At 40.5% G+C, this 18,862-nt stretch overlaps 1 protein-coding gene across 1 annotated transcript; it reads left to right on the forward strand.

The window, feature by feature from the left end:
• The first annotated feature begins 3,784 nt into the window (after positions 1-3,784).
• LOC149932920 (GTP-binding protein Di-Ras2-like) lies at positions 3,785-15,377 on the forward strand. Its single transcript, XM_090155910.1, has 3 exons — positions 3,785-3,986; positions 12,774-13,174; positions 13,530-15,377. The coding sequence occupies exons 2-3, from the start codon at positions 12,855-12,857 to the stop codon at positions 13,939-13,941; spliced, it is 732 nt and encodes a 243-aa protein (XP_090012036.1). The 5' UTR covers positions 3,785-3,986; positions 12,774-12,854; the 3' UTR covers positions 13,942-15,377.
• The last annotated feature ends 3,485 nt before the right edge of the window (positions 15,378-18,862 follow it).

The following is an 18,862-nucleotide window of genomic DNA, read 5'->3' on the forward strand; positions in this document are numbered from 1 at the left end:
CTAAAAATGACGAAACTTTTATTCTGGTCGCGCTAATTATAACGAAAAAATGAGCCTTCTCTTTTATACACAGCTCCAGTTCTCGCTCTTTACCCGGTGTGTTTGAACTAGAAATTAATGAGCTGGAATCTGGGTTAAAGAAAAAATGAACGATTTGCATAATCCCGCGGATCATTAATTAACCATTACGTGACCGTCGTAGCGTAATTTCGCGCCCATTTTTTAACCGATTATAAACATAACGCTGTTGCGTGTCGGAATAGCTCAAAAATAGCCCAGGCGCCTGTAGAAGTGTTCCAACCTCTTCGCAGCCGCGTATTGCGGGCGAGCGAAATACAAGGTTAACGAAGCCATTTTTGCATGATGAATTAAATACTGAAGGTAAATGATGGTATTCACTGACCTACTAAGATAGCCGTCGAATGCTTGAATAAAAGAAACGCCAAAGTAATCGGGAGAATGGTCGTTTTATACGGCTTATTTTGGCGAATATTATTGGTAACGCGATACGGAGTATACAGAGCGGGACGTTGACATTTCGTTGAATTTCCAATACAGTCGCTGCTATGAGAAGGGACATATTTCGAGAAATAAAGAAGGCTAAAAAATGAATTTATTCCCATACGTATCGACCTTAATCGTGGCAACTTTATAAGCCTTATCCACCCTTCGCTCGGGAATAATACTATAAGAGAAAGGAGGAGAATTTAGGGCCCGTGCGTGACGTCAAGCGAGCCCCGGGTCGACGGGAGAAAAGGCCGAGCCCCGCAACGCTCTCCCCATTCCGACCGTTGAGTGAAAGAATTTGACGCACTAAGCCAATAAGTGTCACTTTTCTAGGACAAACCCGACCCGGGCCGAAACTTAAGCTTCAAAAATCTTCCAAACCCCCCTCCCGCGTCTTAAAGCTGATCACGAGCGACTGTCTTTCGCCGTCCGCTCGTCACGCCGAGTTCGAACTCTTCCTACGACATTGATAAGCATCCTAAAACAAGGGTCAAACTGTCTTTCCTTCTTGTTTCTATCAACTTTTTATGTGGCTTTATTTTCTTAACCGCCATATCGTTTCTTTGGAACCGACGAACGAAAAAGGTTCATTTCTGGAGAACTGTCTTAATCGCGGTAACCGATGATAATCGAGTTGCAGACTCAATCCGCTCGAAGATAGAAGCCTCGTAAAGATTTAACGATTACCTTTCGAATGAAAAGTAATGAAAAGGGGATTATTTACGAGGCCATTTTATCTCTCTCTCTTTTCTGGTAACGACGATCTGACGAAGAGCCAAAGAATGACAAAATGTTTCTTCCAGGAAAATAAATAACGAAACGCGGCGGTGACGCTTTTTATACCGTACGATGGATATATTCGAGGAAAATACGAGGAAATATTCGGGCTAACAACTGCGAATTTATTTACACGCTGATGACTCGCGACTATCTCCGGAAATTAAAGGGAAAATAACGTCGTGATTGAGCTAATTTCGGCAACCTGCCCTTCGCTGTAAATGGGTTTATATGATTCATGGTATTGCCGTTAACAATCGGTGATTTATTTCGAAAATATTTCACCTGCATTTCGAGATAATTTTTATGGAAATAAACTTACTATTAATATTTGGATTTTTTTTTGGAATATATCCTTTGCGGTCATTGAAAGGTCAATAGGGCATGACCGTATATCCCTAAAACTGCCGAACAAGGCAAAAACCCGACAAGTGGAAATTTAATAATAATAATTAATAATAATAATAATTTCTTTATTAATTCTGATGAACTTGATCAAGTTTACAATTGTTGTGGCCAAGTCCTAAATGACTTTTAGGAAAATTAATCGGAAATCGATTAAAGGGACTCGTCTCGCGAACTTAATTTTATATTAAATTAGTTAACACAAACTAATTAGATTATTTAAAATAGATTAAAGGTAACAGCTTTTAATTACGATAATTAAAAAATACGTCAACAACGTAAGTAATTTTCGTTTTAATTCCTCGATTACGGAATCAAAATTAGGCGCCAATATAGTCTCAACCGTTTCCGACAGATGGCCTCAGCTAGGGTACGTTTTCCGGGGAAAAATCGAATGTTGAGCGAAAGTTTCCGAGTGGAAACTGTGGAAATGTACGAGCGGGGTTAGAAAACAGGAAACACGAGCTCGTTTCGAGAGATTCGAGCGGCGATACTGGCGAAACTGATTTCCCGTTACGGTTTCTCGTCATTTGTTTCGTTTTTCAAAAATATGAAATATTCATAAATGGAAAACCAATTTCTTTCGAAAGGGCCGAAACGTGATTTCGACGAAATAGAGAAGGGATTGAATTCACACGACGCGTCTTTTAGCTACTCACGCAACTGTCTTTCCATAAGCGGATCTATTCAAAGTATTCCAAAAGGCATTCAAAATAGAAGCCCTTTTTGTTCGCGTAGGTTGAGGCTGTTTACACATTCGAGGGATACCCTGGACCGAAGCAACGGCTGCTGTAATGAAGAAGACGGAATCTCGGCCGATCGAGGGGGTTCAACGAAAGCTGGCACGCTAATTGTAGTCACATTGCCACTTATACATTGCCCCAATCTTTAAACCCACTACATTTTCAAGTACAGCTACGTTATTTCACAACTCGAGTCGAGATACGAATACTAAAAGTATTGCCACGGTGCTTTCTACGGTACCCTTTCGCGTGATGCTAGAAATTACGAATACATTACTTCGTTCTTAAGCTTTTAGCCGTTTCTTCGAATTTTTATAAAAGCCTATGAAACAATTAATGGTTTTACCGGTTTATCTACATGTATTAAACGCGATTACACTAGAGAAGGAATTCAAAAACTTAAACTCTTAAGTACTTTTGTAAATGCGGTTCGTAAGAATTCATCGAAAACCTGGAAGTGGGCTTCTCCCCGCGCACTTGCGGTGCCTGAAGAACGCTCCTACTGGTAGTTTGCAATATTTATTTCGAAAACAATAATTTCTACGGAAATTTAAAGGCAACAGCGCGATTTACCCGGAATTTAGAGCTGAAAATAGAGCGTGGATTGAAAGAATCGCCAGAGAAGTGGAAACCCCGCTTCCGCGTATAAAAATCAATTGAGCCGCGATAGAGGAAGCTCTTCTAAATTGAGTAAAATCTATCGCGGAATTAATAATCGGTGGTTCCTGCCCCCTCTCCTCCGTCCTGCGGATCCATCCTCCCCGAAAAGGCGCGTCCACTCTCTCCATCACGCTTGGCCGGGCTTCAGCGTGACCCGGGACCGGGACGGCCTCTTCGTTTGACGTCACTTCCCATCTAGTAATGACGTCACGGATCCCCCGAAGGGATAGAAGAGGTCCGAAAACCCCAAATAAGGGGCCACTTCCCCCTTCTTCCGCCGGAGAGGGGGATAAAACACAATTCTGTTGAAAGTAAAAAAAGGGAAGAGCAAGAAAGGATGATGCTGGGGGGGGGGGGGGGTGAAAGAGAGGTAACTCGAAGTGGGGGGGGGGCATAAGGGGGTCAACAACTAAACGACAGGGAGGAAAGTAACGGAGGTGCTGGATAAGCTGGGGTAGAAATACATCCGCATTGATATACAACCAAACTTTACCCTCTCAATGACTTCGGCAATGGTGTAAGGTGAGCGATTTCTTAATACTAGTCGCTTAGCAACCAGGAAGCCACGATTCCCAGAGAGAGAGAGAAAAGGGGGGGGGGCTGCTGCGGGGGAGGAGATACTTCCGAGGATATTGTATAAAAGTGGCGCGCCAACTTTGGAACTTCTCAGTTGGTTTGTAGTTTTGAATCTGTTTAGGACTGCTCCGGACCCTTGCAAACTATAACGCGACGCGTTAATAAAAAAGTTTCCAGCCATTGAAGACTGCAATACCTCGCATTTGCAACCGTACAACCAGCGTTGAGACTATTGCCCTGATTTTTGCCCATCATTTGATGATAGCAGCGATATCTTCGCCGGTAGAAGATTTACTCCAACTCACGATATTTAAATAGGTAATTATGCTCCACTGATCTTTTTGCATGCACTAGAAATAGACCTCGCATGAAATTTCATTTCTTCGCACATCGTCTCCAGTTCAAAAGATGCGAAAATGGGCTATTTCTTCCTTTGAACTTAAGTATAGGCTAAAATGCGCTATTTCTTCCTTTGAACTTAAGTATATGCGAAAATGCGCAATTTCTTCCTTTGAACTTAAGTATAGGCGAAAATGCGCTATTTCTTCCTTTGAACTTAAGTATAGGCGAAAATGCGCTATTTCTTCCTTTGAACTTAAGTATAGGAGAAAATGCGCTATTTCTTCCTTTGAACTTAAGTATATGCGAAAATGCGCAATTTCTTCCTTTGAACTTAAGTATAGGCGAAAATGCGCTATTTCTTCCTTTGAACTTAAGTATAGGCGAAAATGCGCTATTTCTTCCTTTGAACTTAAGTATAGGCGAAAATGCGCTATTTCTTCCTTTGAACTTAAGTATAGGCGAAAATGCGCTATTTCTTCCTTTGAACTTAAGTATAGGTGAAAATTGGAATAATTAGCTTATACGACAGAGAAGATTAGTTTTTATAGCACGCAAATATATGATAGCCATAAAAAAATTTGCAGTAATTAATTCATAAATGAAAGCGCGCAAGAAACGCTTTAGGGAGTTTAATGTAGATTTAAAACGCTTTGAAATTAAAATAAAGAAAGCCAAATAACGTCAAAAAAGAAAATTTAAAAGAGAAAACATAGGAGAGACGCGACTGGAATATTATAAAATATGATGACGGTGATAAGAGAGAAAAGTGAAGGGTTGATGGGGACATCGTGGAGCCAATAAAGAATTATACACCACATTCGATCGCCGCCCCCCCCCCGTTTTGATTCCCCTCCTTATCAAAGCATCGAAAGACTATAGAATTTCTGCCCGGGATCCAAACAAAGGCAAAGGATGGCGCCCTGGAAATTAATAACCAGGACTCTAACTCCCGTGGATTAACATTGGGGAGAAATTTTAAGTATGTAAAGTTGTCAATGGGCGGATAGTTTTGTTAGAAAAATTAAAAATGTTTCAACGGGTGAAGACTCTTTGCATTTGCTGAAAAATATACGTAGTTGACTGCATGCGCATTATCAGGAAATATTTTGTTATTATAAACGCTATAATTTTTTAATTAAATAATTATATTTATTTTTTGGTATATTTATAAATCTAGAGTTGTTAAAATTAAAAAAAACAATGGAATATATTGTGCCCATTATTACACTACCTAAGAGCAAAAGTTAAGCAAGTAAAAAAAAACACAATTTAAAACAAAAACCGACGTTTTATTTTTATGTATGTAATAATTGCAATTATTATCTAATTATTGAAATAAACCAAAAAGAAGGTTAAATAAATACGAAAAAATTAAGTGATGAGTCAATATAATGTAAAAACACTAGAGGACACTTATTTAGAATTTCTTTCAAAAATAACCCATCTCGACTTGCCTGACTTTTAAGCAATTTATTTAAAAGTATTGTTATTTTTTAATATTACCGATCGTTGTTTTTAAAAGCGTTCCCTTTAAATTTCCATTAAAATCCTCACGTAAGCGGGTATTTCTTTCCTAGTAAAAATAGAACAATATCTTTAACCTTTAAATTCTTCAAAACAAAACATCAAATAAATATAAAAGTCAGCGTAGCAACAGCGGTAAAACAAGTTGGAAAGCCTGTATCTTTCCCAAAGAACTATATACACAGACAAACAAAAGCCCAATAATATTAAAGGTATCACGAAGTCGTTATATAAAACGCAAAAACCCTCTTCGAAATGGAACGCCAGTTTCGGAGAACAAGGGAGAGGAAGCCCTACCAAAAACACACTCTAGCCCCCCCTCAACCTGAATTGATATTGCACTTCTTGGGATCGAATATAAACAAAACATAATACGTGGCTAGACGCTCTTTTCATCACGAAGCCGTATTCGCCGCCTTATGATTCCGCGGAAAACGTCTACTTCCGCCCCCTCCCTTCCTATATATGTAGAATATTAGAGGAAGGTAGAAACAGCAATTATTGCAATGTGTGTCATAATTAGACAGTCAGGGCTAGATAATATTATTTAGTTAAAGTCCCTTTCCCATACGATTACTTCTAGTGTTGTTAATTTTCCGGAAAAATAAATTGCGGAAAAATTTCCAGAAAATTTTCCACAAAACGGAAAATAAATTCCTTTTTAAGGGTTTTTAATGTTTTTAACTGTTTATCGATGTAAAATGTCTAATATCAGTAAACATACTACAAAATATTAATAGTGTTACATTATTAATCAGTTTAAACTAGAGCTCGGCGAAACAGATAAATTAACCGCTAAAATTTCGATTAACCATAAAAATAACGATTAACTGTTTATTCGTGAATATTATCCAGACTAAAAAGCAATTTAACATGTAAAAATAATAGATTTTTTCGGATAATTAGTGGATAAATGTGTGTTTTGGATAAACATAAATAAAGTGATTAATTCTTATCCAAACGCCGAGCTCTAGTTTAAACTAGTCTAGAGGTTTAGTTTTACTTTTAGATTCGATAAAATTAGGCGAAAATTCCGCTTTATTTAAATTTGTAAACAATATATTAGACTAATCATGGAATGAAAACATTTTTATTTTTTTCGGAAAAATACGGAAAATTTTCCGGAAAAAAGGCTTCGGTCATTTTTCGGAAAATTTTCCGCTTACAACAATAATTACTTCAGTGTCGGTTGCTTCAGTTCCTTTAAAAGGTAGATGTTTTTGCCGTAGCAATAAATTGTAAAAAGTGAAATCAAAGTGTAGTGTAAGAAGCTGAACAGTCTCTTGCCTAATTATCTTATTCATAAGCGCGCGTTACAAATCGGGAGTAAATTGCGGGGTTGCGTTGTAAACGGCGCCAGTTTTCCGGGAGGAAGTATGACGGAACGTTATCTCGGTGTTCCTGTCGCCTGATAGGAGAAAGCAGTAGGGTGACAACGGAAACGCGGCGAAGGGATACGTAGTAGTCGAGCGCGAGGAGGCTCGTTTTTCACGCTAAAGTCGGCGAGGTGACGCGTATACAATCAATCAATGATGAAAACGAGAAATGAAGTTTCCTCTCTACACCTTGACACGAGGAATACGAGTCTTCTTAGGAAATAAGTAAGCGATGATGGTATCCGATAAAGATCTACAATTCGAGGAATCCCGATAACAATATTGCTCGCCTTACGCGGGATAAATACGCTAACAATGTTTTGGCGAGGTCCGAATAGAAGTCGTATTAGAGCGCAGACTTTACCGACATCCTTAGCTTTTAACTTGAATATAAACTAGGGTGGGTGGGTACTGACGAGGAGACTACCCGAGGTGATAATCACCGATTTTGTTGAAACTAGGTGGGTATGTAGACCTTATGGTAACATGAAATTTCACCAAGGGAAAAGTTGCAATGGGCATTAGTTTTGCCATGGCAACCGAAAATGTTTTTGACAACACAGTATGTATATTGTCCAATTGAAAATAACAATTGATCAATTTTTACATATTTTGATCAAATTGACCAAAATTCATCAAAATATCATAAAATTCATTTCATTTGTCAATTTTGATCTATTTTTTTTTGGTTTTGAAATTTTAAATTTTTTTAAAATTTTTCACAGGGTTAGGTTAGGTTAGGTTAGGTACCCTTAGAAATGCTCAGATTCCCATGTTATTTTCAATGAGAAAATATACATACTGTGTTGTCAAAAACATTTTCGGTTGCCATGGCAAAACTAATGCCCATTGCAACTTTTCCCTTGGTGAAATTTCATGTTACCATAAGGTCTACATACCCACCTAGTTTCAACCAAATCGGTGATTATCACCTCGGGTAGTCTCCTCGTGACTTTCTTAAAATGTCACGATTCGTTAGTCGCGTGCGTGATTTGATCGACGAAGGTCAAAGGTCAACCCACCATTTCCGTTCGCTAATGGTTTGAAATCGATACAAAGGCTAACTTAAAATACGTTTTGTCCTAACTTAAGAAGATAGATTTATAACGGGCTAATCCATCAATGTAGAAACCCCGTTAACATGACCGAGAGACGATGAAACTTGAGCGTAAATGTAACTGGCCCGTCATTATCGCCTTGAGAATCGAAGTTCTTAAGCTTTCCCGATCGATCAATTTTCTCGAAATTCCTTCGACGAAAAGTAAATATTCCGGGGTGTTTCGAGAGTCAGATTCGGCGAAAGGCTAGTGTGACGTACATCCCTATGACGACCGATCCGTCCTTATCGACTTAGAAACTGAACTGCCACTTTAAATATTTTAGGCGTTTTTATTAAGAACTTTAAAAGATCGGAAATAGAATGACGAATGATATCAGACTTTTACTAGAGAACGAAACCGATTGGCAACCACGCTATTCCGCGAAGTAACTGGTATCGAGGTGTAAATATCAGACGATTTTCTAAGAATCGTGGAATACTACGCGGATTTGGGTCATCGTAAGGTTTAATTAAGCCCTATTTAAGATTACTCGGAGGAAAAACCACATTTCTCAGCTAGTGGAACGCAACCCATTTACGAGCGATCACAAAGAGGGGTCGAGATGGGCCAAATTTCCGTTTCCGGGCACGTGTATCGCGGATCCCTCTTCTGGAATTCGCCGAACAAAGGCAAAAGGACCGGAACACCACCAATGAAAAAGTATCGCGTGAGAAAGAAAACACCACGCAGAGAGAGAGTGGGATGAAAAAATTTCTCCACTGACCTCATTTATTTCGGTCCCAAATTGAATAGCTGCAGCGAGAGATGTTTCACCCCTCAAGATGTTTCTCCATCTTTACTCTCTCCCCTCCCTGCCAGCGCATTCTCCGTCTGGCCCACGTTCACAATCGACGATCTCGGAGGAGTCCCGCGGGAAGAACGCGCTTTCAAAAATCGTATTGAGAAACAAACTGTAAATGACCGAAAAAGAGGCTTCTCTATTCAACAATAACATTAGCCGGGAGCCCCCGAGTTCCGTTTCCCCATCTCGCGCTCGATTCAACGTAAATTGATTCCCTTTCTATTTAACGGGGTTAACTGATTGGGGCTATAGTCAATGGAATCCTCGTGCTGTTTACTTTCATAAAACGAAGTCGACCATCTAAATGGCCGCTACGAACGGCCTATTTAGGGAAGAGAGCGGCGATCCTTCGGGACGAGGATTGATACTTTTCACCACCTACCTGTCTCGGGACAGTCTCGTTCAGCGTGTTCGCGGTTGGATATAATCCAAGCGAAGGGTTAGATTGCAAAATTGGAAATCCGGAATGAAGTCGTATACGCGGTTTGCGCGATATTTATCCAAGCAGAGTAAATATAAACCTTTCATCGCGTTCCGGACTTCCTGATTTGGCCTATACGAGGCTTCATCTCGAAAGGCCGGGTTTAAATCGGTAAATAAAATTAAGGACTTAGATAAACAAACTATACGTCGTACGATATCCCGAAGGCCGGGATATGTTGGTCAGCGCGTAAATGGCCGGATCTCTCGGAATTAAAAGCCATTTTCCTTAATAGCCCCCCGCCTATAACACTCAATTTATATTAACTACCGATCTATAGGGCGATGGTAAAATCTGCATCCTCGAGTCTTTAAACTTCGCTCAAAGACGTTAATACGTATAGATAATTGGATTTTGTCATATAGATTCGAGCTTGCCTCGAAGTATCTAACACGCTTCGGCGACGCGTAACCTAAATAGCTGTAGCGTAATACGCGGGGTAGGCTTATATTAAACCCGGCTGCCTCGTGTTGGCGATATATGGAGCGAGGCCCAAAAGGCTTAAAGAGCGGACGCCGACTGACAATAATATTCACCATCTAGTCGAGCGGAGATTTCGTTTAATGGACAAATGAAGGCGACTTCTAAAAAGGGAAAATCGGGACGATCGGAGTGGAACCTCTTTAGAGAGTAGAGGGAAAAGGGGGAAGTAAATGCTAATTATTAATCCCAAATCTCTCAATCTCAAGATCGAACGATAGTATATTATCAGTTTTCACCGTTCCTAACGATCGCTTTTGCTAAATCGATTTGAGACGGTTAATCGACTCGAGGATTTCACCTTTTAACCCGGTTATTAGGTCTTACTCCGGTCATTTAATCTCAATTATTCGATTAAGCCTACGGAAAGAAAACAAGAGTGGGAATCGAACGGTCGACTGAATCGGTGAGCGAGTACGGTCTGAATTCTCCGGGACACATCGTATCTTCTCAATAACAGTCGGGATAAAAGCTGGGATTTGAGGCACTGGCAAACAAAAAAGACCGGGTGACTATCGCAACGACGAAACTCAATTAAGGGACCGTTGCGAAAGGATGAATAGACGGGTTACGAAGTTGCGACGTTGAATGCGCGTCTTAGAGGTCAAGTCATTCCCGGGGATGAATTCTTTTAATTAATACAGGAGCTCATCGTCTTGGCCAATACTTCTCGGGAGAGTTGGGAAAGAGTCTCCGTTAGCCAGGAGGGGCGAAAAGATATTCGGGCGACGATCGCGGCCAGATAGCCATCGAATGAGGGGTCGCTATGAACGGGGGCCGAAATCAATTTCCTTGGATGGGGGCCAACAGGGTCAATGGATAAAAAAACTAGGTTAAACTCTTCAACGTAAACACGCTTCGTACTGGCCGCCACGCGAAAATATGCATCGTCGGAAAGCCCTTCCATCTTCTGGGCGTACACCTTCAGGATTCGTCTACGCACCATCGGAATCGTTTCCGTTTAAGGTCAAACAAAAGCCGATTGCTCCTGGCCTGCACTTACCGTGTCCCTCTTTTTTCTACATTCCCACTGACAACCACCGTTGTTAAGATAAGGAATCGTCCCGGAGTCAGTCCCTCTACTACAATACAGCGACCGCGTTTCTTTAGCGGCCCTTGGCGAAAGAGATTGTTACACATCCGCCTCCGAGACTATTTCGATGTAAATGAAAAGCCCAATATCAAATTCCGAGCGTTCTTTCTTATACGGGCCATCGATTTTACGAGTGCTTTGCATTTTGCAAAAAAGTTATTTCGGATACTATGACGAATAAATCGCGAAGATATTACGCGAAGAAAACTACCATAGTGTTAATAAAACGAGAGAATGTCACGCAGGCCCGTAGCCAGAAAAATTTCGTTAAGGGGGCAGTAGATTTTTGTGAGGGGCACATTTATTTCGTTACCTAATTTCGAAAATTAACATAAGTGGCGCCGTGAAATGTTTTTGGTGTTCTGAAGCAGACCATTCAAGAACCTTTAATTTTATTAAAAAATAGTTACATATAAATAACGATCTAAACCTTAGACCAAGACAATTAAGTGGTCCAAAAGGAAAATTTCAACGAATAAAAGTTTAAAAAACTAATAAAGATGAAGGGGCAGAGAATATTCTTTGAGGGGGAATGGATTAAATTGAGGGGGCAGGTGGGGGAAAATTAAAATTTCATTTGAGGGGGCAACATTTATTTTTGAGGAGGCATCGCCCCCAAATTCCCCCTGATGCCACGTAGTCTATTTTTCATCTATCGCTCTTGTAGAAATATTCCAGTAGCGGAGTACCCAACCCCGAATGATTAAATCTGATCCAATTAACAAAACACGAGTAATGAAACAATTTGCTCGAATAAGACCCGTCACGTTGCGACACATATATAAGAACGTGTTCCCATCACCATAGCAACGCCCACGCGATGTCCCGGCCAGACCGAAATTCGATTGACTCCGGGAGGGGGTAGGGCTTCTTTCCCTCTCGCGATTGCTATACCCCTCCGCGGCGAAAGAACGGCCCGGGAAATAATGAAACACACGCGTATTATTTTAATTAAGCTTAAGCCGAAAAGTTATGTAGTAGAATAAATGCAACTCCCTTTTACCGCGAATCAAAAACAAATCAATACATTGCCCATAAACCCAGAAATTGAAAAAAAATTGAAAAGAGAAAAATCTTTAAACTTTGGTGAGAAACTTTTGACGATCGAGGCGCAATGGGGAAAAAAGCGGTTTAAAAAAAAGCTACGACCATCGAGTAACGCTGAAAGATATTAAGTTGTTCGGGGGAGGCTCTCAATCGCTATAAATAACTCGTACGTCTCTATCTGGAGTGTATTTGGTAAAGAGCGCTTCTTTGAAAACGAAGTAAACTAAAAGCCCTCTTTCCTCGATATACTACTCGGGTCGTCAGCGGGTACGGGGGAGATATTCGGTGCCCGGGAATTCGGGTCAACGCCGGGGATTTACCTAGATATTGCTCCAGCGTGGCACGCGACGATGGGCGGTCACCTGACAGCGTCTAGCCTCCCTCAGATCTGCCAGCTTTAGAAAAAGGTCTCGGAATTCAGTCAAGGGCGGGTGAAGATCAAAAATCCGTAGATTTATACCTTATCGCGGGTTGATCGCGCTGTCCGGGCCAAGTTGGAACTCAAATATAGACGCCCTTAAGCAGTCAAGCGCTCCTCTTAAATTTAATGATGACCGCCCGGGAATTTACGTTATAATAGGAGTCGGCTGGTGATAGGATGTCCGGAGCGCCGCGGCTAATTTGGCCTAAGGTAAATCCTCTTATACGTCGCTCGCGTGCTTAAAGAAAAGACGCTTGAGAAAGAAAATATTATGATGGCCTTCGAACGCTCTTACTCTCTCTCGGTCTTTTTTACCAAGAAAAATAAAGCTTAGCTCTTATCAAACTTCGAACAAACGCGGTAGTTAATATTCCGTCTAACGCGCATCCAGTATTTCAATTTCTAACACGTCATTTTCCTCTTTCTCTCTCTCTCTCAGATTGCGGCATCGTCGCTCGGAATAAAGCCAGAGGTCGTTTCTCGTTCAGTCTCAGCCACGGTTCGTACAGAGACAGTCAAGATGCCCGTCTGCGGATTGAGAACGCGCGAAATGGCTCACGATTTGATTTCGACGTCACCTTCCTCCAATTCCTGCGGGAGTTCCGTCGGCTCTCACGGTGGACAGGTTTTCAAGGATAGATACCGTCTGGTCGTTTTGGGAGCGTCCCGTGTGGGAAAAACCACTCTGGTGCACCAATTCCTCTACGAAAACGTGCCCGAAAAGTACAAGGCCACGGTTGAGGAGTTCCACTTGATCACGTGCGACGACGTCACCCTGGAAGTCATAGACACCAGCGGATCCGACGAGTTCCCCGCCATGAGGAATCTCGCCATTTCCCAGTAAGTTTCGTTTCCTAGTTTCAGACGTAACTGATTATACAGACTGCTGATCTTTGGCGATATATAAAAGTGAAATAAAGTTAATGGAGAGTTATATCAAAAGAGACGGAAAGAAATATTCGTAGTAGGGATTATCATATCAATGCTTTTAGAATACGAAATTTTTCGCATTTTGCATCCGCGTAAAAATATAAGCGATCTATTCGTAGTATTCGGAAGGAAAAACCTATTTGTCAATATAAAAATTTAGCCATAGAAAGAGGCGAAAGCGAATCAGGAAGGAAATGTAACCGCGAATATAAAGGAGCGGTCGACAAATTTCTGATGAAAACATTTCTCTTTCTGTCTGTTACAGAGCCGACGCGGTCGTACTCGTATTCTCGGTGGACGACGCGTCATCTTTCGAAGAAGTCCGTCGTTTGCGCGACTTGGTGACGGAACAGAGGCCAACTGGGATTCCGACGGTCGTCATCGCCAACAAGTGCGACCTGGAACCCAAGAGAAGCGTGCGTAAGGAAGTGTCCGAAGGGGTGGTCACGATAGACTGGGAACAAGGTTACGCCGAATGTTCCGCCTTAAAGGGTCAAGGGGTCAGAGAAGCCTTCGCCAAACTAGTCGACCAAGAATCGGCGCGCCACCTCATGCAAAGATTCCAACAAAAAATGCAAGTCGAAGAGAAGAGACGACAATCCCTGCCAGTATTCGGTGCCAGTCACAAAATCAAAGACTTGGTGACGCCCAAGAGGAACAGTTGCGCCATGTCTTGAATCCGCTTCTATTGACTTTACAAGTTGCCATCTCCGACCAGTAACTTTTACAAAACCCCAGCGAGGAATGGCGGAAACGAACTACTCGTTAAACGTTTTTAAGTTATTCACCCGACTGAGAACGAATTGGGATTTTTGGCTTCTTTAAAAGCGCTCGCTCTTTATTTTTGTTCGATGAAATGAAAAAAATAAATATATAATAATACGATAAAGTTACTGGTTCGCGAATGTGACGCTCGTAACAATACGATGGTTTTTGGCTTTAAGTTATATAAAAAGCACCAGCCAATGAATAAAATACGAAGCTTTACGTTATTTTGATGAAGAGGGGGAGATAATATTGTAGGTCGCGCTTGGGAAAATTAGAAAAGCTATTTTTGGGAGGTGAAAATGATTGAATAGTTGCAACAAAATAAACAGCGAGGTTAAAATGTTTAGAAAATTAAAACCAAAAGCACAGAATCGATGTACAAAATGTTTAAAAAGAAAAAGAGACCGAAGATATTTTGCATTTATAACGGTCGTAAAGCTTTATTTTGCGCCTTTGTTGGCTCCGTTCTTTCGAAGAAATTAAAAAAAAAAATACGCGCGGAAAGATTGCCTGGAGGAACAAATTATTTTAAGCTCATCAAACTCCTGATTTGTTGAACCTTAATATGTAAAAATTCGAGGAAATAGGGTGAACACTTCAGCCAAGACTAGGCTTTGGCTCAATTATCGCGTATAATAGAAAAAAGTTGCTAAAAAGCGGTCGGAATAAAATATGAATTTAGGCAAAGGGAAAAGAAGTATTTTCTCGAGTTTCAAAATAGTGTTTTAGATTGAAAAGAACAGCTAGTTATTTGAGAAGTATATATATATATATAGAAGGTGAAAAAAGAGCGCGATTTTAGGGCAATATTTAACCGCAATAGAAAGTTGGGTGTTTTTTCGAAGATTCCAATTAAGAATAAAAAATAATGCAAAATAAAGATGTTTGTGCACGTTCGACTACTATCATATAAGTATAGATTTCAGAGATTAAATCGAAAGTTTTCGCTATCATGTTTTTGAGTGCGTGTTGAGAATGGAATTGAATCGAATCGAATGTAAGCGTAAATCGGTATATAACAATATGGAGAGACAAAGCAAAAGGTTTCAAATCACACTAATATAATACGTCTATACGTATAATACAGTTACAACGAAATAAAATATTAAGAAAATCTGTTAATTTACGAAAAGGTCGAAACAGAGTAATGCGGAAAGGCAGGCGTTAAGACCTAAACCTTATAGCTTCGCTAATACCCTCTATAGTAACCCTATAACTGGTTCTAAACAAAATGTATCGCGGTATTAACTATTTGTCGAGCTAACCGTCGTAACTACACAATCAAAATGAGTCCAATGTCTTGGATTATACGTCATTAACAATGTTACTGAAAAACGTCAAACACATTTTTGTATCTCCTTTATACCGACAATTGTATGAAAGGATATTGTTTTTCATAATAAAAATTACATTTTTATTAAAAATATCTATTTTTTTATAATTATACTGGTATTTTGTGAATATAAATTTAGAAAATTAAATTTATACGGTATCGTTGGAAGGCATAAATTTAGAGCAAGCGCCGATTTGATTTGGGTCGGCCGTGGCGTTTGATGAAAATTAAGCGTCGGTGGCGGCGTGGCGCACAAATTTGCTGTTACCAAATAATTTCTAAAGATAAGCCCGACGAATTTTGGAATTACTAATTATACGCTCAAAGTATCGAATAAATTTTTGCCCGGGGGAAAATATTCGTAAAATTGCGAAATTTAATTAGCTATAAGCTCAAACCTGCCGAGACCAAAGATTCCCGAGACGAGGCCCCGGATTAATCAATATTTCGTGGGAAATCTACATTGTTTTCCTATCTTTTCCATTATTATCCCAAATATATTCGAAGAGTACATGGCTATCTGCCTGACTAGCAAATGAAATTCTTCAGTTTGACCCATTTTTCCCGAGCGAAACATCAATCTAAAAAATGATTATAAACCTTGCCCGGATTTCACCGAAAAAGATGAAAGTGGGTGAATTGGAAAATATCGCAGCCGTCTTCCCCTTATCGTTCCGTCTCCAGCCTCAAGCGTGCCTCTGCCGGCATTTAAAAGTATACGCCGACCATTCCTGTCTTTCCAAATTATATTGCCTTTCTCCGCGCGACATCCGGAGGCGACCATTTGGTTTTTAAAAGCTAAGTGTAAAGGCACCGAGGTATAGAGCGAATCAAAATGGCGGCGTTCTTATAGTACGACCTTAAAAATATGCCATATTTCATATGTTTTAAGGCTTGTACGGTACCACACGCTCCCGTAGACTTCACCTGCACCGCGTCTTTAGATCGAACAATCAATCGATATTACAACTCGTGTTTATCTATTCAAAAAAATTTCTTCCCACGACTTCGAATGCTGAATAAACTACAGACATAACAGAGGGGGCGTAAATATTTTGTCCTGGAGAAAGGCGACATACGCGTTTGACAGGTTCCACGTGGTATTAGAGGCGTCTATTATACTCTCCTCGTCGTGTTAAATGGAAATGCGAGCGATACCCACTCTGATACGACCATCACTCTCACGCGGAGGTCCGATCATTTAATTAATATATCGAATAAAAGGAAAAATACCAAAGCGCTAATTTTTTTTAGTTACGGTAATAAGGTTATCATCCTCTATAAATCAAGGATTCCCATTGGTAACCTAATCAAACCTAATCTTGACCCCAGAGACATCTCCCGACCAAAGGTGTAAAAATTCCCACTCACCCGGAAATTTTCGCCAGCTACACGCGCAATTTCCCTAAATCGCGTGATTGTTCTGTAGCGGACCAGGCCCGTCTTAAGACCTTTTGGGGCCCTGAGCGAAATTATTTCGTAAGAACTTTGTGATCCCCAACGTTCAGCCTTTGTATGTCCTTTGTCTAAATTACACACAATAATCAAACCAAAACTTTTAAATTTAATTTCAAAAGTATAAAATAGGCCTACTAGATTTTTACTGACAGTGAGCTGAGTGAGTCAATGTTAGGTTTTAGAAATTGTTGGTACCGTAGGATACGTGATGTGGTGATGAGTCAAATTACTTTAGACGCAACTAAAAAATACACAATATTAAATGAGCGTAAATAATATTTTACCAACTAAACCCTTTTACCTTTAAACTGGTTGGGGCCCTGGGCTGTAGCCCATTTAGCCCATGCTTTAAGACGGCCCTGTAGCGGACACCGAGACGAGCTGACCATTTTGTCCGGAACTAGGTCCTAATGCCCTTTGTTTTAAAGAAACCTAGAGGCAAATTAATCATCAAGCTTGAACAATAAGCGCGGCTACTTAAAAGGGGGAGCTTCGTCTTTGTGAGCAGCTGCTAATAGAGTAAAGAGGGCTTCCGCCCGGGCACTTCCGTCAGCGGAGCAATTTGGCGGAATATCGGCGAAACTATAATGGAAAAAGCGAGTACTGGGTAGAGTCTCCCACCAGCTCCCTTTTACCTTTTTCTCATCCGAAACCCCGCTGGGTCCGAGGCAGCGCGCCTATGGATTCTCATCACTGCCACCCTCCAAGTGCGAAAGAAAATAGGCGTGCTGGGAGTTCTTTTGGAAACAATTAACCATTTTTTTACACCATTTTAATTATGTTTTCTTTCCTTCAAAAATTCGAGAGAAAAAACGGTTTCTGACAAGTACGCTTCGCTTGCTTAATTTCTTCCGGGATTAAATTTTGGAATTTAATCTCAATTGAAATACAGGGTGTTTCAATAGGTTATACAAAAATTTAATTTGTAAGAGCGTAGATTCCAATCGTCTTATTCTTGTAATATTACCATATGTAACATAATTACTCATAAGTGTGCCAGAAAGAACTTTTTCTCAATGAGACCTTGTTGCAAGGATATGACGTAATTGAAGTCACTTCCCACTCGATGACGGTTTAATCGTCATCAAAACTAGCAGTGGCGGGGAGGGAAGGAAGTTCAAACCAGTTTTACGCTGTCTCATTTAAATTTTAAATACAGAGATGTTAAACAGAGGCACACTTATGAGTAGTTATGTTACATATGATATTACTTATTAAAACACGACTGAAAATTACATTTTGCTTTAACCAAATAGGGTAAATGGGCGTTTATTATTTAACCAGATAATCATAAAGCGAGCTTCCGTCAAACCTCGTCCTAGCAACTGGCAATCTGGCATGATGCTATTGATCTGACGATATAAAAAGCTTTGTTTACTTTGCAACAAGGTTTCGCGTCAGCCAGCCTACAAAGAATAGTAAATAACGTCCCATAAATCCTTTATGATTGTGACAAAGTGGTTTTTTGTTGGCAGGGGGACAACGGTGGTCTGCGAAACGAAAAGGGGTCAAACCTTTTAATTTAGAATTAGAAATGAGGAACGCAAAGAGCTATAACTTCTATTAAATATTGACGCCGAATGCGCGTGGCCTCTAAAAGAAAACCGAAGTTTACTTTGCCTTGGGCAAAAAGCGAGGTTAAATCGGTAAAAAGAAGCAATCGCGAGTGGGCTTCGAGGAAAAAAAGCGCGCTAGCTTCTTCTTCGACCCGGTCAGCGCGTAATTTGGCCGGAAAGAGACGGTCACCCGATTCTGACGAACGACTGTCCGAGCCTAAGTTGGAACTATCCGGTGAGTCATGAATTGGAAAGTGGTCGGTACGTTTACAGACTCGCGTATTATCGGAGCTGAGTGCCGGAACCGCGTTATCTCTTCTACGCGCGTTATCGGATAAATAAAGAAGAAAAAATGATTAAGCAAAGGAGCAAACAATCTAGAATTAATTTGCCAGCGATAGCTTTCGAACAACGCTCTCCAACCTTTATCAAGAGGCGCCACGCGGAACGCCGCGGTGAACGAATTAGAGAAAGTAGTCGTTC

This window comes from Leiobunum rupestre, chromosome 8 (genome assembly GCF_980474605.1).
Source record: "Leiobunum rupestre chromosome 8, qqLeiRupe1.1.hap1, whole genome shotgun sequence".
In the NCBI taxonomy this organism is placed as follows: Eukaryota; Metazoa; Arthropoda; class Arachnida; order Opiliones; family Sclerosomatidae; genus Leiobunum; species Leiobunum rupestre.